This window comes from Periplaneta americana, chromosome 1 (genome assembly GCF_040183065.1).
Source record: "Periplaneta americana isolate PAMFEO1 chromosome 1, P.americana_PAMFEO1_priV1, whole genome shotgun sequence".
Classification (NCBI taxonomy): Eukaryota; Metazoa; Arthropoda; class Insecta; order Blattodea; family Blattidae; genus Periplaneta; species Periplaneta americana.
In genome coordinates this window covers 85235326-85256915 of record NC_091117.1, presented here as the reverse complement: position 1 = coordinate 85256915, position 21590 = coordinate 85235326, and the positions used below count along the sequence as shown (strand labels likewise).

Below are 21590 nucleotides of genomic sequence, written 5' to 3'. Positions count from 1 at the left end.
TAATCGGGAATGTAGCCTATGTTTACTCTTATGTCTCACCCATTCCAGCTGCAGTTTGCTTGCGACGAAGATAACGACCGAACTTGCAGCTATGAGTAACTCGCTCTGGAGTTCTGATTAATAAAATCCATCTGCCAAAATCGATGGCGTCCACTACAAGACAGCATTATCCTCTAGCGTTTTATTTGCTTTGTCATGCTCACACCTAATTTGGTCATGTCTCACCCGGCTACAATAAATCGTGGCATGCACATATTTTTTTCTAATCTGGAAGGAATAAGTACATTCTTTTCAAAATCACCACAGAGAACTAAGGTTCTGGATGAGGTGGTTGGTCGACATCTTCATCCTACGAGATGGAATTTTCACTCGCGGGCTGATCTTATTGTTTATGAATACCATAAAGAGTTAATAGAATGCATGGATGAAATTCAGTGGCGGAGTGACATTGAGCAGCTTTCCACTATTTCACAAGCTAGTGGGTAGAAGTTAATTTTGTTGGATGAAGAATTTAAATTTTCGCTTCATTTCTTTTATAGAATTATGCCACATGTTGACCAACTATAGAAGAAAGTACGGATCCTGTTCAAGTGAAAGAACACAAACGTTTTTTAGAATCACATCAAGATAAGGGACAATACAGAGAGATCTGCAGGGGTGAAAGAAAGAAATGGGGTGTCCAGAAAACGAAACCAAAACCATGAAGAAATATCCGGAAATAGGTTGCGTGAAGCAAGGAAGATTTGTGATGTTATAATCACACCAAGTTTCACTGGCCATCTCAGCGCTTCTAAGTTATTTGTATCGGAAATGTTTCCTGAGTACTGTACTGAGCAGTGCAAAACTTTTCAACGAAACACCTCATATCAACTGTAGAAGCTTTCCCGTTTCTGGATCAAAAGAAACTAGAAATTGAGCTTGGGGTGGTGTACAGAAGGAAAGAGTTCAGATCCGTGTCCGGTGCAATTCCAATGTTGAAATTTATAGTAAATACAAATACCATCAGCATATTTGAAGAATCCGTGGAATTTCTACAAATAATAATAATTCCGATATCAACGTCTGAAGCAGAAAGATATTTTTCAACTCTAAAAATAATAAAGACATTTTTGCGCAGCACAATGCATCAGGATTGATTATCTTCCTTAGCCATGCTGCCAATAGAACTGAATCTGTTCATGGACATACCTTATTTCAATAATTAAGTAATTGACACATTTGTCGCAATAAAAGATAGAATATAAAATCACGAGCCGCCACTGCTCTTGAATGAATATAAATATTAACCTACAGTAATTCTACTTTCCTCAAATGTAATATGAATGTATTTACTTCTCTTCTTAATGTGTGAAGAAAATGATTTCAGATTATTTCAGAACAAGAAGTGCAAATGAATTCCACGTTAACATTTCCTATTTAATTGTTATACATTCAAAATGCGTCATTTTCAATGTGTTTGATATATATCCATGAATTTCCTGCATGAAGTAAATATTTAATTCAAAATCAATTTTAAAACTATTTGTGATCACGCACTTTTGCTTATTCTTCCTATATATATATTGGCAAGTTTGTTAATATTAATTCATTAAGAACTTATGGGTTGTGACATAATATTGCTCTGTATTCTCATTAAACTAATAGGCTAATATTCCAAAGTTTTCTTATACTTGTAGGATATTCCTACCTTTGTTACAGAAGAGTAATAACCAGTAACAAATCGGAGTCCGAAATCTGCAGCGGTGCACAACTTGATGTAAATGCTTCACTCAGCAGCACTCGAGTAGCTTCACGGCACTGCAGGGTTCCACGATAACAACAGTCCTCCTGAATAAAAACAAAGTATTTGATAAAAACTACTACTACCACCACTACCACTAGTAGACAGTCATGTCAAGATAGCCACCGCATGCAACGTGAGCTACAATGTATTCGCTGGAGTACGAACATCTACAGTCAACGCCAAGAATCTTTCTACCCGTAATTCCTACTGTACATCAAAAGTGGAAGATAAAGTGGCCTGGCAAATTCAATTGACTTACTGATTATGTTCCCGGGTATCATATTTATCAATAAGAAATAACCTATGCTTGAAGACACATCATATCCTTCTTAGTAATTTTATATTAATGAAATTTTATTGTACTTTTGTATTCTGGATCCTAGTGGTCAGATGTCCAAAACTAGAAACTACTGCTGTTCATTTCAGTATGAGTATAGGGAAACCTTCAGCAACAAGAAATTGATTTGTTCTTAAGATATGAAGCTTGGGTAACATTGCATGACTATAAGAAAACTAAAGATATATGAAAGAAGAAAATATTCGCTATTATTTAAAAAACGAAATAAAAGTATTAAAATATATCACCAATATATTCATTACGTTTCTAGACGTTCGAACAGTCCTGTATTTTCCAGTCTTTGCGTATATTCAGACTAGGTCTAGTCTATTTAATTTTATTTTCATATCAATTCTGTTGACACCCTATTTATTTGGAAGTTCAATGGTTTTGTTCCCATTTTCATTCTAATGTCTTCATTAAAAATGATCTTGCATTTCGAAAGACTGAGTTTTTAATTTGTCTTTCTTGCTTGTGACACAACATTCGCTTCTGTACATTAGTCAAGGGATTGCAATGGTTTTATAGAAGTTTAATTGTGAATCTTGCCATACTTTTCTTTAAGTGTTCGACATCGGTGACTAAGAGTGATGCCTTGTATATAAAAATATAATCATTTAGTTTATCTACATTATTATGTTTACGAAATTGGACAGTTAACTAATGTTTTGTAGTATCTTGTATAAGTATATTTACAACCCTAACATGTCTCTAGGGTTCCATGTACAGCTGTCAAAAGAAAAAGTGAAAGGAACGGAATTTAGTAAAACTTTATCACTCCATATTGATTAGATGTATTAGACCACTGCTGGCAGTGAGTCGAATTTCTAATATCAAGTTGTGACCAGAGTATCCATTTCAAAGATTTTGCGAAACAAAGGTTCCAGTCACAATTGTAGCATCGCAAATCAACCTCTTTCGCTATGTACTAATGAAATTTGCGAAGTAAATTATTATAGATATGTGCATTTTATTAATATTTTTTCAGCTGAATGAAGTGTCTACTCTTGCTTTCCGTCTGTGCAAATATAATAAAGGGCAGAAAATTTCCGAAGACGTGTCCGAAATTTTTATATTAAAATTGATGTGTATATAAATATTTCAATGTTAATTATACACCCAGTATTGTATATACTGTTTATCGTTGTAATACTCGGCGTCATATCACTGGTCATCAATTCCGTCTTCGTCGTCATAACAGCACCATGTACACCAGCGGTCATCAGAACACTGCAGTCTCGGGCTAGAGTCTCTTACCCGCAGCACCAGCGTGCATCCGAGGCTACTAACAGTTATGCTTCCTCCCGCACGAGGGTGCATACTGCCATGCACTGCTTACCCATAACCCATTTCAGCGAGTGCTGAAGACCCTGATGTACACGAAAATCAGAGCGTTAAAATCAATATTAAAATGCAATCCTTCTGTATAATGTTTAACTTCCCTGGACAATGTGTATTCAGATTTGATATCTGTTAAAAACCAATTAGGCCTATATTGTTTCCTTCAGAGTCTGCATTATCGCAGAAAAAGTGATAGGGGCAACACTTAAAGAAAGTGGTGACCATTTCATGGAAAAGTTCAGTAGACACTATTTTGACAAGTGTTTTTATTTGGGAAGGAAATAATATGTTCACCAGTAGCGGCTGGTGGTCAAAATAATGAGTGTGCTACAATTTCTATATTGGCCTACTGTATACACTTATATGTATTTATCTTAATTTGAGACTCGCCTAGTGACGAAATATGAAATCCATACGACTTTCCTTCCTACTGTAGAACCTGTCAATTACCCTGGTGTTAAACCCTTCAACTTGGATATCATACTCTTTTCTATTGACAATGTTACTTCACAGAATGGATCCTGTAAATTGTTGGAGGCTACGTATTGTAACAATTGAACAGCTCCATCTATATTCTGGAAGGCAGGTGTTCCGTATAGAACTCAAATTTGTGTCTTTAACACTCTTTTGTTCAGTACGGTATAGCTGTTGACAGCAACTTCAAGTTCGCGTTCAGGAAAATTATGCTATCCAAAAATTGCCAGAAAATTTGCTGTTTAACAATTTTGTTGCATCTAGATAGCTTAAAGACTGGAAACGGTGAATAGTTTTCTGAATTATACGGTCACATACTTCCTTGGCTTCAGTTTTCTGGGATTCCATTCTCTGTCGCTTGCTGACTGGTTCAGGAGGAACCTCAAAAACCAGGTAGACAGCAGCAGCAGTCTGACACTTGAATTACCAAATAGGCCTACATTGTAAATAGTTTCGAGTTCTTCCACAAACAAGCATTCTCTCGTTACGCTTTACTTTTGCAATCTCCAAGCTGTGTTGTGCTGAAGCTGACTACAGCACTTCCCCGCGTAAAAATAGCCAATCAGGGCAGTGATTTCAGCTTCGCACATGCGCATTAATTGTCTACATTCTCATTTAGAGTTTTGAGTAGCACATTGTACCCCCTGAGGCACCAAAGAGCTAAGAGCGAAGACTAAACACTCTATAACGCGTCATGAACATAACCACGGAAAATTGTCAAATGGCAGATCAGATACTATGGTGGTATTGCAAATACATTATTTGAGCAAAAATTATCATTGTGCTGTAGCACTGTAGCACATAAGGACAGGTCGCCCCTGCCCAGCATGCACATACCTTAAATGAAATGGAAAAAAATGTGGTGTTGTGTTATGACGAAATGAAAATAGATAGTGGCATTTGTTATGACCCAACAAGCGATTGTTTCTATGGGCCACATAATTATGTTGAGATTATACTTGTTTGCAGTTTGATGGGGAAATGGAAGCAGCCAGTTTATTATATGTTTGATTGTGCTATCACGCCTTCATTATTACAAGAAATAATAATCTCTGTAGAAGCTTCTGGTTTTAAAGTACATGCTTTCGTTAGTAACATGGGCCCTCAAAATCAGAAACTACGGAAAGACTTGGGAATTAATGTAGGTCAGATATATATTTCAAATCCTGTTACATCTGAGCATAGAATCTGGGCTTTCTATGATACACGCACACATTGAAACTAATGAGGAATCATTTACTAGACACTGGATTTACTTTGGAAACCGGAGAAACTGTTAGGCCTTCTGATAACGAAAATACAAACTTACAATACTGTCACAAATCAACAATGAACCATCTACTAGTGACTGGAAGTGAACGACAAAATGTGAGAAAAGCTGCACAACTATTGTCTGGTAGTGTTGCAAATGGCATTCTTCACAATTGTCCAACAGAGAAACACGTAGCACAAGTCATTCTTATTATAAATAATGCTTTTAATGTTTTAAATTCCCAGACACCTGTCCATAAAACATGTTGAATGAAAAATGCTTATGATATGTGTATTGAGCAGCAGAACGATGCTGTAGAAGAACTATCAAACTTGTGTTCTTTAAGAGTTGTGAATAAAACTAAATTGCTCCCATTCCAAACTGCTTTTCTTATCTCTATAGAAAGAAGCTTAAGAGGTCTCTATGCCGAAAGAAAAAAAGACGGATTTTCATACATAATGACTGCTAAATTAAATCAAGACGTCCTTGAGAGTTTATTTTCTCAGTTAAGAGGCCTTGGAAAATTCTATGACCATCCATCACCAGTGTCTTTCATTTCAAGATTGAAGTCAATTCTTATTGGTCAAAATGCATCAACAATTTTCTGCAGCACTCATATAGAAGAATTGAACACAGACTGTCTTTCACTGAGTAGTGATATCATCACACTTGAAATCCCGGAAATTCCAGAATCAATTAGCGCAATGAATTCAGAATGCAATTTTTCAAAGTCACAATACAGAACAGCATGAGGTTTGTGAAGATGATTTGTTTCTGCAATCACTTGACGGTCTGCTGGAAGATTTAAGACATATGGGCGGGGTCAACAATGTCAGTGAAAACGAAGATGTGAAATAGTGCTGAAAAGAGTGAATTGAATCAAAATGCTAACTGGTTATCTTTCATACCGTTTGAAAAAGAAATATCCGTGTGTATATACTACAAACAAACTCTTCTATGTTGAAAAAACAAAAAACTGTGAAAGTATGAAATCTGATTGGTTACAGTGTGTTTCACGGGGAAATCTTATTCGTCCTTCTGTTGATTTGCTTCATATAGTTTACAAATTTGAAAAATGTTTTGAGGAGTATCATGGGGCTATGCTAAACCAGAGCAAAAACATAACACAAACACTTGCCAGTATACTAAAGGAAAAGTTTTCTAGTATAGATCTATTTGTTATTGAATCTACTTCAGGACTCGGTCATTCATAAGAATAAAAGCTCTTAAGAAACACCAACAAGGGCAGAAAAGAAAATCATCTACAACTGGGTCGACCTGGTTGGCGAGTTGGTATAGCGCTGGCCTTCTATGCCCAAAGTTGTGGGTTTGATCCCGAGCCAGGTCGATGGCATTTAAGTGTGCTTAAATGCGATAGGCTCATGTCAGTAGATTTACTGGCATGTAAAAGAACTCCTGCGGGACAAAATTCCGGCACATCCGGCGATGCTGATATAACCTCTGCAGTTGCGAGCGTTGTTAAATAAAACATAACATCTACAACTGGTCGTAAAACAGCAAAGAAAATAACTAAAATCACCAACTAATGTGAGTACAATAATGTAATATTTTCCTTAGTCATTCTATATTATTTTAATTTTCAAGGAATTAGCTTGTAACAATGTTCCACAATCTCTAAAGAGCCCACAATAAACGAAAAATTGTTTGGGGTCAAAATGATGTTTTTATGAGTGTCATAAATATCTTCGGTCATTGCTTTCTATAGTAAAAGGTGAGTTAAAAGTCCCAGTCTTGACGGCAATTGACGTCACGAGTAGTGGAGGGAAGTTCAGATGGCCAGTACCTTCTATTTTCTTTGATACTAACTGCAAAAGTGCGGAACGAATCCTCTGCATATGTTAGCATCATTATGTATGAATTAGCTGTCGTGAGTGTGGTTAGGAGTCTAGCTCTGCCTGGTTCACTCTGTACTAGAATGGGGAGTGTATAAATTCGATAGTGTTTCGGTAAAGGAGGTTAAGTAAATTTTTTTTTTGTACAAATGGAGTTTTGTTTCTCAGGTGATTACACAAGTTAAATTCTGCAAGTGGGTGTGCAAAAAGTAATGTGTTTTATTTGTGTAGAAAACTCATTTTTAGGACTTATCTCCCTTTACCCAAACACCATCGAATTATTTTATGGTTAATTTAATAAAATAAATTTAAGTGATGAAATTACTTGTAGGTTCTTCTGTGACTATTTAATATTCGATTTGGTAATACCTATAAAAGCAGGTTTGCATTGTTTTGATATGTCTTGAATCCAGTAATGTCTTTCAACACAGAATTCTGAAATTTAATTTCAAACCATTGCTTTCTTTTTTGCGGTTGTTGGTGTTAAATCATTAATAACTGCACGGCTGCTATGTCTTCTAAATTGGATACTTGGGAGAAAAAAATTTGCAGAATCATCAGTGATAAGACAATTTATAATACTGCAATGCTATAGATTGCTCTGATGCTTGAAATTCGGTGGATTCTTACACTGAATTGGTGAATTGCTACATGTGCGAAATGGTCATTGGAATGCAGATCAGACTTCTGTTAGCATTATTGTCTTATTTACAGAAATATTTGTGACTTATGAATATATAATAACCAGTGGGGTGAAACTGAGATAGAAGTTTTCGATAACAAGAATGTCCAGGCCATTGTTTTATTGTCCGGCCATCAGTAGTACTAAACATTTCAATGGAATTTTCTGATTGGATGCTGGGGGGAAAGCCTGTTGCCTACGAGATATGAGTCACGCAGAACAACAAAATAGTTATGAGATGAGAACCTGATGACGATGTTATGAGTCGTTTGTGTGTTTATGCTGTTTAATTAATAAAATAAGTGAAAATTTCATCAGAATAACTAATTTTTTATTTACACTAGTTTTGGTGAAATTTTTACTTATTATCTAAATTAAATAACGTAAACACACAAAAGTAATAACATTCATCTTCTATACTAGTTTTCACCTTATGAGGCGACTAAACAGGAAGGACATCATGTTGCTGTCAGTAGAGGTTCGTTTGCCACATAGTCGTGGTGCGAGTTCAAATTGAGTAAGGGCTTTGCAGTGTTCACCAGAATATTTAAAGTATGCATATGAAAAGGCATTTGAAATGCTTACGATTTACAGTTTTACACTCACAATAACAGCAGCAATGATACAGTGTACGAAAGCAATTACATATATGCACATGCAACATTGTCCTGCCGAACAACAGAACATCACACAGCACTCAATTGATACTGTATTGCCAGTTTGTCGCTAGGAGACGAATTTTTGCATTATAAACACCAGTCAAAAATACTGTGAATTTATTTCACTCACAACAAAGGAATTTTATTCTTCCAACAATAATTCCTTTCTACAATTCACTTTAAACGCTCTCGTCAACAATAGGTTTTTTCACTCAACACAGGATTCGTTATAGCACTCCACTGACGGCAATGACAATTTACTTGGACTATTACGAACAACAATGAACTGTTAATCTTAACTAATATTTACAAAGCACATTTACAACTCAGAACTATCAGTTCTTAGTTCACAGTTCTTCTATCTCAGTCACTCGAGTTCACAGTATCTCGAACCACAGACCTTCAGAGACAGTTCACTGTACTCGAACTCAGGTCCCTCCAACTGCGGTCCACTGCACTCGAACTCAGGTCCCTCCAACTGCGGTCCACTGCACTCGAACTCAGGCCTTCGGATGCTGATACAGTTGCGGACGCACACTCGAGTCGAACTCCGGTACACAAGACTGGCTTGCTTGCTCTGGCTTTCTCACTGACTGGCTGACTAATCAACTGAAAACTACTGTCGTTCCTTCGCGACCGTAATTTATAACCACAGCGACGTAGCCTCGAAAGTTCGAATTCGCGAGTCTTCCACTTCGACGGATTTCTCGGCCTCTCTAGGCAAGCAGAAGATGTGCGCGCAAACTCCCTCTCCACTCTCTCGCCGCGTAGGCCCTTCCCCCCTTACTTCTCTCCGCCGCGCGCCGTCCCCGCGCGATCTGCTTTCTTGCGGGACGCTGGTCGTGAGTTCGAATCTCATGTCGCTGTCACAATACTTTCTAACTCAATGTGACAATGCTGTACAACTTACCCTTCTAGCCCACACTAACTCCTCGCCTATAGAACTACTTCCTGTTTTGTCGCCTTAAAACATGGAAACTAATATAGCAATCTTTGTAATTTGATCAACAAAAGCACGGATTTCACGCTCAAATGTTAAGCTTCACAGCCAGGCCATCAGTTGTTCTCTGCTTCCCTGTTGTGACACATGCCATGCATTTCTATTATTTTTTTGTTCTGTGATAACGGATTCTCTTATTTGTTACCGTCAATGGGAATATTGTATTTGTAAATTATTTTTGTATAGAGAAAATAATTTTGATGTGAAGCATGAAGATATTAATTTAATTTAACAGCTGTGTAAATATATCGCATGTTGAATGAAATTGAAGCAAATACATTAAGAGTGAACTTTTAGCAATATTATTTGCATTAAAGTAGACCTAAATAGAAAGCAAATAACCTGAAAGAAGAACCATACTTAACTGTAATAAAAGAAATACTTTGTGTACTTTCCTTTTATGTATATAGGGGAGAAGGGGGCATGTTGTTAGCAGGGGCACATTGTTACATCTTAGTTTTAAAATCACTCATTTGGCTGCAGCAAGTCACAAGCAGCTGCTAACGCGTGTCACCCTCACATGCAGTTACTGCATAGACAGTGGAGGTGTAGTGTCACATAGAAGCGAGAGAAGAAAGATTGTGTTTTTCGTTGTGAAAAGTAAAAAGTAAATTTTATCTTTCAACTCACCTGCCTTTCTTTGTGTTTTAGGTAAGTAATTCAAAGTTTCACAGTGTGTAGTTTGATGTTTTAGCAAAGAGATGTTATAATTGTAAAGCTACGTTAACACACAACGTGGTGTAGGCCTGTAAAACAAAATGTCGGCGCACGAGGCAAGTTGTTACAGTAGACAGTGTAACAATATCCTCTGTGACGTTATAAAATAATTTAGTTTAATGAAAGTTATTTCTTTACTAGGAAACATGGTACGAACCTACAAACGAAAAACGGATAGAGGAAATACACCTTTGCAGACTTTTAAATTAGCATCCCATAATGTTTCAACTGGGAAAAGTTCCATCAGAGAAGCTGCTCAAACTTGTGCAATAAATTTCATGACTCTTTTCCGTTGTATAAAGAAAGAAAGAACACAAAACGGATGCCAACAGATACAAATGGGCTATGCTAAGCCACGCCAAATTTTTTTCAGACACCCAAGAACTTGAGTAAGTTAATTATGTCACACATTTTTCTAGAATAACGACTAGAGAACTGAGGAGGCTTGCATATGAATTCGCTATAAGCAATAGAATAGAAGTTCCAAACAATTGGAGTGATTCCCAAACAGCCTCCTGTGACTGGCTAAAAGGTTTCCTAAAACAGCACCATTCGCTCTCAATTAGGACACCTGAAGTTATAAGTTTGAACAGGGCGACTAGCTTCAGTAGGCATAACGTTAAGGAATTTTAGGATAATTTAGGGACTGTATATGAAAAATACAAATTCGAATGTGATGACATTTGGAACATCGACAATACTGGTGTGACTACAGTCCAACAACCAACCAAAGTGCTTGCCATAAGGGGATCCAAACAAGTGGGCTCATTAACTTCAGGTGAACGAGGATCTTTGGTGACAATGATGTTTGCGGTTAATGCTTGTGGAAATTCAATTCCACCTCTTTTTATTTTCCCGCGAAAAAATTTCAAGGACCACTTTATAATTGATGGACCACCAGGATGTATAGGAGCAGCCAATCCAAGTGGATGGGTTACGAAACAAGAGTTTCTTCGTTTCATGGAGCACTTCGTGAATCATACCAGGTGTAGCAAAGAACGACCAGTTCTAGTGGTACTGGACAACCACATTTCACATTTGTCTATTGCAGTATTAAATTTCTGTAAGGTGAATGGTGTAGTGCTCTTATCGTTCCCACCGCACACATCTCACAAACTCCAGCCATTGGACTTAGCTGTATATGGACCCTTCAAGAGATTTATTAATGCTGCTTCTGATGGATGGATGAAAAGCAACCCTGGAAAGGCAATGACAATATATAATCTGCCATCTCTTGCAAAAGTTGCATTAACCAGTGCAGCAACTCCGAAAAATATTTTGTTAGGATTTCAGTCATCAGGAATATGGACCTTCAATAAGGACATTTTCTCTGAAGATGATTTTCTGCCTACATCAGTGACAGGTCGCCCACTTACAAGTCAGGCAGAGAACATCCTTTCTGGCGAGAATGCCTCCACATTAGATGATATTAGAGAACCAGCACCCTCCACTTCGACAGCATCTAGTTCTGGTGACAATGAAGAAAATGACATTCGCACGGTAAAAGAAAACAGGGAAACTGCAATCCATAAAACACCAGCAGAATTGCATCCTTATCCGAAAACTGGAGAACGCAAAAACAGTAATAACAGAAGAAAGCCATTTTAACAAGCACGCCTGTGAAGAATGCATTAGAAGCTCAAGAACTGGAGCGACAGGAAAAAGAAAAAGATTAAAGTGCTAGATGGGGAAAAAAAGTTATTTATGAGTGACAAAATTAAGCAGAATGGCAAAAATAACTAAAAAAAAGAGTGAAGTTCCTGCAAAACGAAGATAATGCAATTCAAGCAGCGAAGATGAAGACTGTTTGTGTCTCGTGTGCCTCAAACCTTGGTCACTGTCGAAGAAAGGCGAAAAATGGTATCAGCATAGAAGCTGCGAGATGTGGGCACATGATACTTGCGCTTCAAATGATCCCCTCTTTATTTGCATCAATTGCAAATCGGTCTTGGATTTGGATGAGAGTGATTGAGTGAAAATTGGAAAAACATCAGAACTCAGGCCTTAATTAAATCAGCCCCTTAAGAGAATTTTGGTGGACATTTATTTATAAATACTTTTTATGATTATAGTTATACTTCTTAAAAATTAATTTTATATTTCAGTTCAAGAGAGTTTGTTCTTCTTGTAGAAACTTCTGAAACTTCAATTTCATGAATAAATCATAAAGTTCATTATTGTATGATTTAACATGATTTTGCTTTTCATTTTCTTGCACCAAGGAGATGAAATTTAACACAGTGTATTTACAATGTTAGTACTATGTTATTTATAACTTAAAATACATAAAATTAGTGTCAGCTATGTTATGTTTTATTTTTAATTGCACTGTAACAACTTACCCAGGACATGTAACAACTAGCCCCATAAAGGGGCATTTTGTGACAAAACAGTCTCTAATGAAAAAAATATTTTTAACACCTATGATATTTTTAATCTATATTTGTAATAATTTTTTACATAAAGACAAATAATGCTATTTCATTACAATGTTCATTGCAGACCAAATTCATCAACAGGGAAGTGTTAAAAAAAAGAATGAAAAAATGTAACAATATGTCTCCTCCTCCCCTACTATATAAATATTCACATATATTTAAAGATAAAAGTCGCACATTATTATTATTATTATTATTATTATTATTATTATTATTATTATTATTAATATTATTTTATTAGGAATGTTCAATTGTACAATGATTCTCCTTCAACCCCAAACCAGTCTGCTGTCTACATAAAGATTAATTTTTTGGTCCTACAGAATTTATCTGTTATGGTAACAATTGATATTGGTGGAGAAAAATTCGCTCCAGCAGAATTAGCAGACTGTTTGTGTCCTGTTCTGCTTGTGATTGGTTCTCACAAAGGGTGGGCATTAGCAGACTGTGTCCTGTTCTGCTGTGTGTTATTCTGCTTGTGATTGGTTCTCTCAAAGATCTGGAATTAGCAAACTGTTTGTGTCCTATTCTGCAGTGTATTATTCTGCTTCTGATTGTTTATCAGACGAATAGGAACACAGCTTCATGTAGACGTGATGAGGGAAGGGAAATCTGTGACGGCGAGGCAGCAGCATTGCCAAGTCATTTATTCTTAAAAAAAATTGTATTTTTTGCGTTAAATCAAAATGAATTTATTTTTGCATTAGTCGAAATTTAAAAAATTCATTTAAAAACATTTTTAATGTAAAATTCGGATTTCATAGCAAAGAGAATAACGTTAAATCGAATATAAAAATATATTAATCATATGTGATAATAATTGGGACCGGAAATTTCAATGTTAAAAGCGAAAAACATTAAATGGAGATTGCCTAAAATCAGGTTCTACTGTATCTGTTAGGTGTGGGTGGAGAGGAGACTGAGTTCTTGTGACATTGAAGAATTTATTGAAGATGTTTAGGGATCATGGATGTAGAGCTTTATGCTTTCGTGACCTCGACACTGCAATGAGATGGTGTGATGAGTACCATGCTTCAGCTCTCTTTTACCTGATATGCAATGAGAAAAATTTCATCGACACTCAAGATTAACCTTCCACTCCATAATCAGTTGCTCTATGAACTGAGCTACCTGGCTGCCCAAGACTGTTTTAGATTTTCTATTTTACAACTTCGTACTCCCTGGTTGCAGTTCCTATTAAACTGTAAACATCATGTTGCTTGTTGTGTAATTTGTATAATGTAAAGTAACACGTTTATCTTATTTTCCATTATTGTGTGAATGGATACTTCAGAAATATTTTTTTCATATAGACTTGAAACTGTCAATATATCTTTCTTATACAGTAGAATCTCTTGTATCTGGCAACTCTGGGACAATGCCAGTTCCAGATAACCATGAAGGTTTCAAGATGCTGTATATAAAATATTCTTCTCCAATGAAAGATGGTCGGAAAAAAAAAAATGTAGTGCATTATTTATTGAACTGTGTAATACTGTATATACGCCAATACTCCATGCATATTCTTTCCGGAATTTAGTGAAGGAAAACTGGAGGGCACACTTTATTTGAAACACAAATTACAGCCAATTTAATTTTTTTTTAATTTTCTCTCCTAAAATCAGGGTGCATAGAGTAATCGCACATATACGGTATATTGAGATATTTTTATTTTTCCATAAAGAACATCTGAAAACTTGAGGTTGTATTATATTCGGAGTCATACTAAATTCGAGCTAATACTTATTTCTAGGACTCGGGTTTTGCTAATCTAAAAGTTAGTATTGCAACATAGTATAGTTCAAGATCAGCAAACGTTTCCTCTATGGCAGGTAGAGTCCTCATTGTCACTGAATGTTTCGTTACGATCTGGTGAACATTGACTTCCACATCTCTTCACTAATTCTTTGACAATGAACCTAAACAAAAGGAAGATGATAGTACTCTCCCCATATGTAATAAGATCTGTGGCACAAGGTTTACACAGAAAGCGATTCTTTTCATTTGAAAGTCTGCACATTTAGCAAAGGTTCTTTGAATTTCCAAAGCAATGTAAATCAGGCACTGACCTTACATATTCTAAGACACAACTAATGAATGATATACAGTATATACTCACCGTCACTTTTGACTTTTAGATCTTGAAAATCTGAGCCTTACATTGCCAAGATTTTTAAATTAACGATTACACTTTGCAAAATGGGTTTGGTAAAGTTCTTTTAAAATTATACTGTATTTATTTTATACATATATATTTGCATCTACATTGCAATTTGTACAATGTTGTATTTCGTGGGAAGTTTGTTATTCTTCTATAACATTTCTAGTGTTTATGCATAGAGTGCTAGTTTTTCATAATTTTTATATATTCAATTGATTACATTTAGATAGATCTTTCTTTTCATAATGAACTAAGGATTGCTGTAGGCAGAGATTTTTAAAAGAACTGTGATTGGACAGACATATTTAGAGAATCCTTAAAGATTATTAAAAATGATTTACAGTAAAAGAATCATCACGGCTTAGCTTGATTTAGACACTTCATAAAATTTTGTGTGTTCTACCTTGCCAGTTAACAATTTTTTTTCTACTCTGAGAATATTAATTGAAAAGCTTGATTTCTCAGGATAAGTTGACAGCAATTACTTCCTTGTGCTACCAATTCGTACTTGAAAGTTTTCTTTGATAATATAATGAAGACTTCAGCTGCAGCTAAAATGAGAAAAGCTAATGTTGAACTGAAAACTAATCTGGGAGGGGGGAAGAAGAGGAGTAAGGAAATTGATTATTGGGGCTAAGAATAAAATGTAATCGATTATACCATACTTTATTTTATTACTTCTTTACATTAAGTGTTTACTTCTATTTTTATATTTATATGCTGAACATCCAGCAACAAGATAATTTTTGTGATAGATTATTTTTTTTACCCACTGTTTACTTGATTTCAAATCATTGTGCTATAAAATAAGTAGCTGATAACTTAACTTTATCTTTAAAATACAGAAGTGGGTTCTACAGCTGGATGGGAGAAGACACCTGTTTTCTGTAGCCCATGAGATGCTTAATCAAAAATGGCTGTGCATAAAAGTTGATGTTTAGATTATGAATCATTATGTCGAAAATTGATAAATACATCTTGTTTATATTTGTACTTAAGTTCCTGGGCCTTACCAATATTTGTACTTAGCTGCCTGGCCTTATCACTGTGACTGATTTTACATCATTTGGACTATTTTGTAATACTCAATGTAATACATACTTGCCTACTAACGAACACATTTTATCGATGTAAATCAATCTGATTCTTGAAGTTAATTTGAATCATTATCTCTCTACTGATATCTTTGGAAGTGGCATCAATTTGCAATGATGGACTTCAAGTGCCATTGCTTTGTACATCAAATGCGAATTTCAGGATAGATTCTTAAGATAGTATAAGTTATGTGGCGTTCTGGATCACACCTTAAAGTTAAAATGCAATGCAAATTTCATAAATGCAATTTATATCTTATACAGACACAGAAAGAATTTAGTATTTTGCTTTACTTTTTAATTTGTTTTCTTCACGTTTACCTCCAACTAGTTGAAATAATTTCTTTAAAACATTTTCTGCTGCTACCCATTCTTGTCTGTATACCAGGAGGTGACTCATAGAAATGATACAGATTCCCAAAGCGAAGAATATCCTGCAAGAGAGAGTTAAAATTTTAGGATTGTATCTGGTATATTATCTTAAAACTGCATTGACTATATATATGTCTTTTCAATGTCGTGTTCACAGCTACCCCACTGTTCTTTTCTTTCATATGCTTTACGAATTAACTAATAGAGAGTATAGTAAGGTTATGGTTCATTCTGGATACTTTTCAACATCTACTGTACATAGAACATTAAAAGAATGGATATCAGTCAATAAGTGAAGACATATTGATTGAAAATAAAAGTATTACGACTATTTTTAATAAAAATAATTGATGTGAATATCAATAAGTGAAAACATATTGATTGGAAATAGAGGTATTACGACTGTTTTGAATCAGTTAAAGTTTTATTATAAAAGCAGAGGATGAATTACAGAAAAAAATAAAAAGATCTGTTCTGTGACTACCCATGGAAGGCCATAGGCTCATGTCCTGCTGGACAAAATTCCGACACACCGCCGATGCTGATATAACTTCGACAGTTGCGAGCGTTGTTAAATAAAACATTATTAAAAAAATTAATACAGTAGAACCACTATTGTGGGGTTTACAGGGGACTGGATTTTCTATAACCAAAATCAAGGATAACCTGAAATTCGGGTCCTGTTAACATTTCAAAGCAAAATTAACAAATGGTTCATTAAACTAAATTTAATGACTAAAATCAATATGTAGCTATAAAGTATCTTTTCTTTCCTTAACATTACATCAAAATGCTGAAAATGTATATTATGTTTATATAAAAATCTGTATCATGAAGATGATCCTCAAATTTGCATATGACATGTTTACTAAAGGAATATGTTAAGAGAATGTTTATATTCTGTAAATTTGTGCAACTCAAACCAAGCAATGGATTCGGAACACCTCAAAATCTGTGCTTCAGTGGCTGACCATGATAATATCTTTGAATTGGAGTGCAAGAGGTCAAATGACTTTATTGTCAAACGCCTGGTATTAGAAAACAACAACATATTCTGTAAATATTTGTTTTATTGCTTAGAAATATTAATATTGGCAATGCAGAAACATCCTCCGTAAATCTCTTTGAAACTGTTTTACTTCCAGTTGATAAATTGTATTGTACATAGTTGCAAAACAAAGTAACTATAATAATTGAAGCATCGGCTGGAACAACGTTATAAGTTACATTTAGTAAAATTTACAGGAGCTGCAAAAATGTGCACACATACAACGTTGTTCTTATAGGGTAGCAAACTTATGAGTGGACAAATTTCACGTACTGCATTGATTGACAGTAGAGTTGGACAACACGATTCTTTTTCAGAAGTCGATTCCAATGATTCAATCATAAATTACAAATCGATTCTAACGATTCGTTCACAGTCTGCGATTCCAACTATTCTTTTGAATCGTCAACGAGTTCACGATTCTTCCTACTCTGCGATTCCAACGATTTGTCAACGAACGGCTTACAGGACACTTCCCTTTGCAAACAACGCGTAGAACAAAAACGTTCTACATCTCTCGCATAGATGGCATAAGAGGCGAGACATTGGATTGTCTCTTTCTCATTGGCTGGAACCATTCAGATGACCTCCATTAGTCTACAAAATTACCCAAGAAAATGTTTCTAAATTATAATTTATCAACTGAACCTTATTATGAAGTACATTTTTTGCATTACATCTCTATTTAACTATGCAAATTTCAGGTTCGTGTTCATTATTTTCCATACTTAACAAATGCAGTATTTTGATTTCACTCTCGCTCGGGAGCATTCGGCACGGTTCGGAAATGTCCGCTGACAGGTTACATCAAACAAGTAAATAGAATCGTGGGTTACGATACCATGTCAATTCATTCCTATTCTTTGAATGACGATTCGTTACGATTCTTTTGAATGACGATTCGTTGATACCACGAATCGATTCTTACGATTCTTTATTATTAGTCGTTTGAATAAACGATTCGTTCACGAATCGACCCAACTCTAATTGACAGTTGCAAGCCAAAGAGTATAGGAAGGTAACATGACATACAACATTATTACACGGAAACACGCCGAATGAAAATTTTGTAACTTACGTTGTTCCAACCGATGCTTCAATTATTGAGCCATAAATATAACTTACGTAAATTATACTGTATTTAGTTTCTATCATCCCTAGATTTAATTCATGGTTGATACTGAACCATGAATTTAATTTTTACTCTTTAATTGATGAAGAATGGATAAAACGGAGAAAAATTCTCTCCAGCACTGGAATTCGAACCCGGGTTTTCAGCTCTATATGCTGACACTTTATCCACTAAGCCACACCGGATTCAAATTCTGATGCCAGATTGAATCCTCAGTTTTGTGCCACTGTCACATATTCTGGGACACAGTACATGAGGGTAGGCCACCACAGGGGAACAGAGAGGTAGAACTTAAACTGAGAAGGATTCAATCTGCATCGGAATTTTAATCTGGTGTGGCTTAGTGGATAAAGTGTCAGCACGTACAACTGAAAATCTGTGTTCGAATCCTGGTGCCAGAGAGAATTTTTTGCCATTCTACCCATTCTTCACCATATGGTAATGCAGAATTCGTGCACAGAAATATCATATGTACTTCGGTACATCATAGTAATCTTTAATCGATGTTTGCGTTGCTATGCAGGTCGCAGTCTGTTCATCTCTCCACAGTGATTCTAGGTCAAGACTCTGAACAATTTTGTCTTAATTTTTGCTTAGATTTTGCCTGCAGATTAGAAATTAGCACATATTCGGGGTCAAAATACAACCCTGGAGCATAAATATTGCTTTTTAAATGCAAGCGTAATGTGATACTGAGAAACACTAAATCGAAGTAAGTAAAACATTGTGTTTATAATGGAGTTTTGACGAGGACCACTGAAAATAAATGCAAAATGTGGTCAAGTCCAAAATCGGAATTCCACTGTGTAGTAACTTTTACGAGTATAAAGAATATATTGATACATTGTACGGGTAGTTAAGTGGCGTAATTGTATTTTAATTTGTATTTTCACCTCTTCCTGACTTATATTGAGTGAAAATCCCTTTTAAGAAAAGCCTGCATTTAAGAAAAAATTATTAGTCCTCTAGAGATTCGTTAAGAAGTAGTTTTAACTTCATCTTATCAGTTTTCTATTCTAAATAAACTTAACTCCTTGTTAACTTAAGAACTGTGTGTCAAAGCAATTTTGTTACATACCTGTATACTTTGACAAGTCCCATGAGTTCTGATTGAATAAGAAAGAATCCAAATTTGAATGACGCAGCATACAGCACATGTACCCCTGCTTCAGCCAGTGCATACACGAATGCATACATTGTAGCATGTCTCTTCATGGCACTGCAACACAGAATGAGAGTAACAAAGATGACCATAGATTGATCTACAGTGAAACGTGTGTACTTTCTTTATTTAGGAATTGCCTAGAGCCCTAGAAGACAAAGATACTATTTACAAAAGAAAATTTGGGTAGTTCTATTATGAATAGTAGAAAAATAGAAAAATCACAGGTTTGAATAATGCAAAGTTAATTTCTTATCTTAGGTGATTTCTTAACAAAGCAATAAACAAACATTGGTAATTATAGACGATGGAAAATGAAAAGCCTTACAAAAATCTACAATTGTTGAGCTTTCCTTTTAAAGAATGCTACCTACAATAAGGCATTTATGCTGCAATGAATGGTAAAACAATATAATGAGTTCCATAGTTACTTTAAAATAAAATGCAGAAGATATATAGGTTAATACAAGAAATTAGATCTTTTTAGGTTCTCACAAACAAAACAGGTAATTTTAGGTCCTAACCTACAATTTAGGTCCTATATTCTAATGTTATTCGTTGCTACATGAAACGAGAAAGAAAAGTGATATTTCGAGAGTAACGAGATAGTAACAGAATAAGTTCGAACCTAAGAATCTCGGCTTGATAATTACATATAGTACTAATTTTAATATTTATTATTGGAACTACATCACCTCCAACATCAACTATAGTGAAATATATACTTACTGATATGGTGCAACTAGTTTCTTGGAATATAGATCTTCAAACACTTCTTCTCCACCCATCACACGTATAGTCCTTATCTTTTGAATGCATTCAGATATAATCTATAATACAGAATTAATTTAAATAGTTATTTATTTTGAATACTGTAATTTCATATTGTGTAACACTCGGGAGGAAATTAAGTGCAGAATAAATATGGGGAAATGCCTGTTATTATTCAGTTGAGAAGCTTTTGTCATCCATTCTGCTCTCAAAAAAGCTGAAAGTTAGACTTTATAAAACAATTATATTACTGGTTGTTGTCCATGGTTGTGAAACTTTGACTGTCACTTTGAGAGAAGAACAGAAGCTAAGGGTGGTCAAGGATAAGGTGCTTAGGAAAATATTTAGGGCTAAGAGGAATGAGGTACAGGAGAAAGTTACACAGCGCAGAACTGCACACATCGTATTCTTCACCTGACATAATTAAGAACACTGAATCCAGATATTTGAGATGGCAGGGTATGTAGCATGTATGGGCGAATTCAGAAATGCATATAGAGTGTTAGTTGGGAGGCCAGAGAGAAAAAGACATTTTGGGAGGCCTATATGTAGATGCGAGGATAATATTAAAATGGATTTCAGGAAGGTGGGCTGTGATGGTAGGGACTGAATTAATCTTGCTCAGGATAGAGATCGATGGTGGGCTTATGTGAGATGGCAATGAACCTCCGGCTTCTCTAAAAGTAATTTGTAAGTAAGTAATTTCATAATGTAACACGTACATTACATGGAGTCTGTGTAATTAGGGTTGAAGTTTAATTGTTCCATGATTATTAATTCTTTTGAATGCATTAATGAATATGGTTAATAGTTTGGGAAAATTATTAGGTGTAGAGAGACAGATGGCATATCCGAAACCTCATTTTTGGCATCAGGTAAGCTGAAAATGTATTTCCGTTGAAATCTCGAGATATATTTTGTAGCATCTTCATACTTCGCAATGAGAAAGCAAAGAAGCAGAACATAATGAAAGAATAATAGAAAACAAACTAAATTCTAGATACATGAATGAAGAATGGAGGTAACTATAACTCATAAGTTGACCATGGAACTTTAAATGCTGAAAAACCTGAAAATATGCATGCAACTATTCAGAAAAAACTGTTGAAATGTGCGCTAAAATTGAAATATATACAGTGAAAATACACTTTAGAGATTTATTTGGTTTAATAATATGACATAAATTAAAAATAATTTAAAGTAGTAATTGTCATTAAGTCATAATCATTTTTATTAAATCTTATTTTTTCTATAAATGTATTAATTACTCATTTTACATACATATTTTAAATGGTACATTTTTAACTTTCTAAC

General features: G+C 35.1%; 2 protein-coding genes across 7 annotated transcripts in view; one reads left to right on the top strand and one right to left on the bottom strand.

Annotated features, from left to right (window-relative positions):
• LOC138697790 (required for meiotic nuclear division protein 1 homolog) overlaps nucleotides 1-21590 on the top strand; it is a 108504-nt gene that overhangs the window by 33120 nt on the left and 53794 nt on the right. The window contains exon 7 of one of the 2 annotated variants that reach the window (XR_011331612.1): nucleotides 1699-10948. The exons of the other annotated variant lie outside the window; for it this stretch is intronic. The gene's annotated coding sequence lies outside the window, so the exon portion shown is untranslated. Of the gene's footprint in view, nucleotides 1-1698; nucleotides 10949-21590 lie in introns of those variants that run through there. 2 annotated transcript variants of the gene reach the window in all.
• The window catches only part of LOC138697766 (phosphatidylcholine translocator ABCB4-like), a 264750-nt gene continuing 258507 nt past the window's right edge, over nucleotides 15348-21590 (bottom strand). For all 5 annotated transcript variants that reach the window (XM_069823274.1, XM_069823281.1, XM_069823290.1 and 2 more), the window contains 3 exons: nucleotides 20235-20335; nucleotides 19422-19562; nucleotides 15348-16225 (listed from right to left, as the gene is read on the bottom strand). In XM_069823274.1, the coding sequence (XP_069679375.1) occupies nucleotides 16069-16225; nucleotides 19422-19562; nucleotides 20235-20335 (399 nt within the window). In that variant the 3' untranslated portion in view covers nucleotides 15348-16068. The remainder of the gene's footprint in view (nucleotides 16226-19421; nucleotides 19563-20234; nucleotides 20336-21590) is intronic.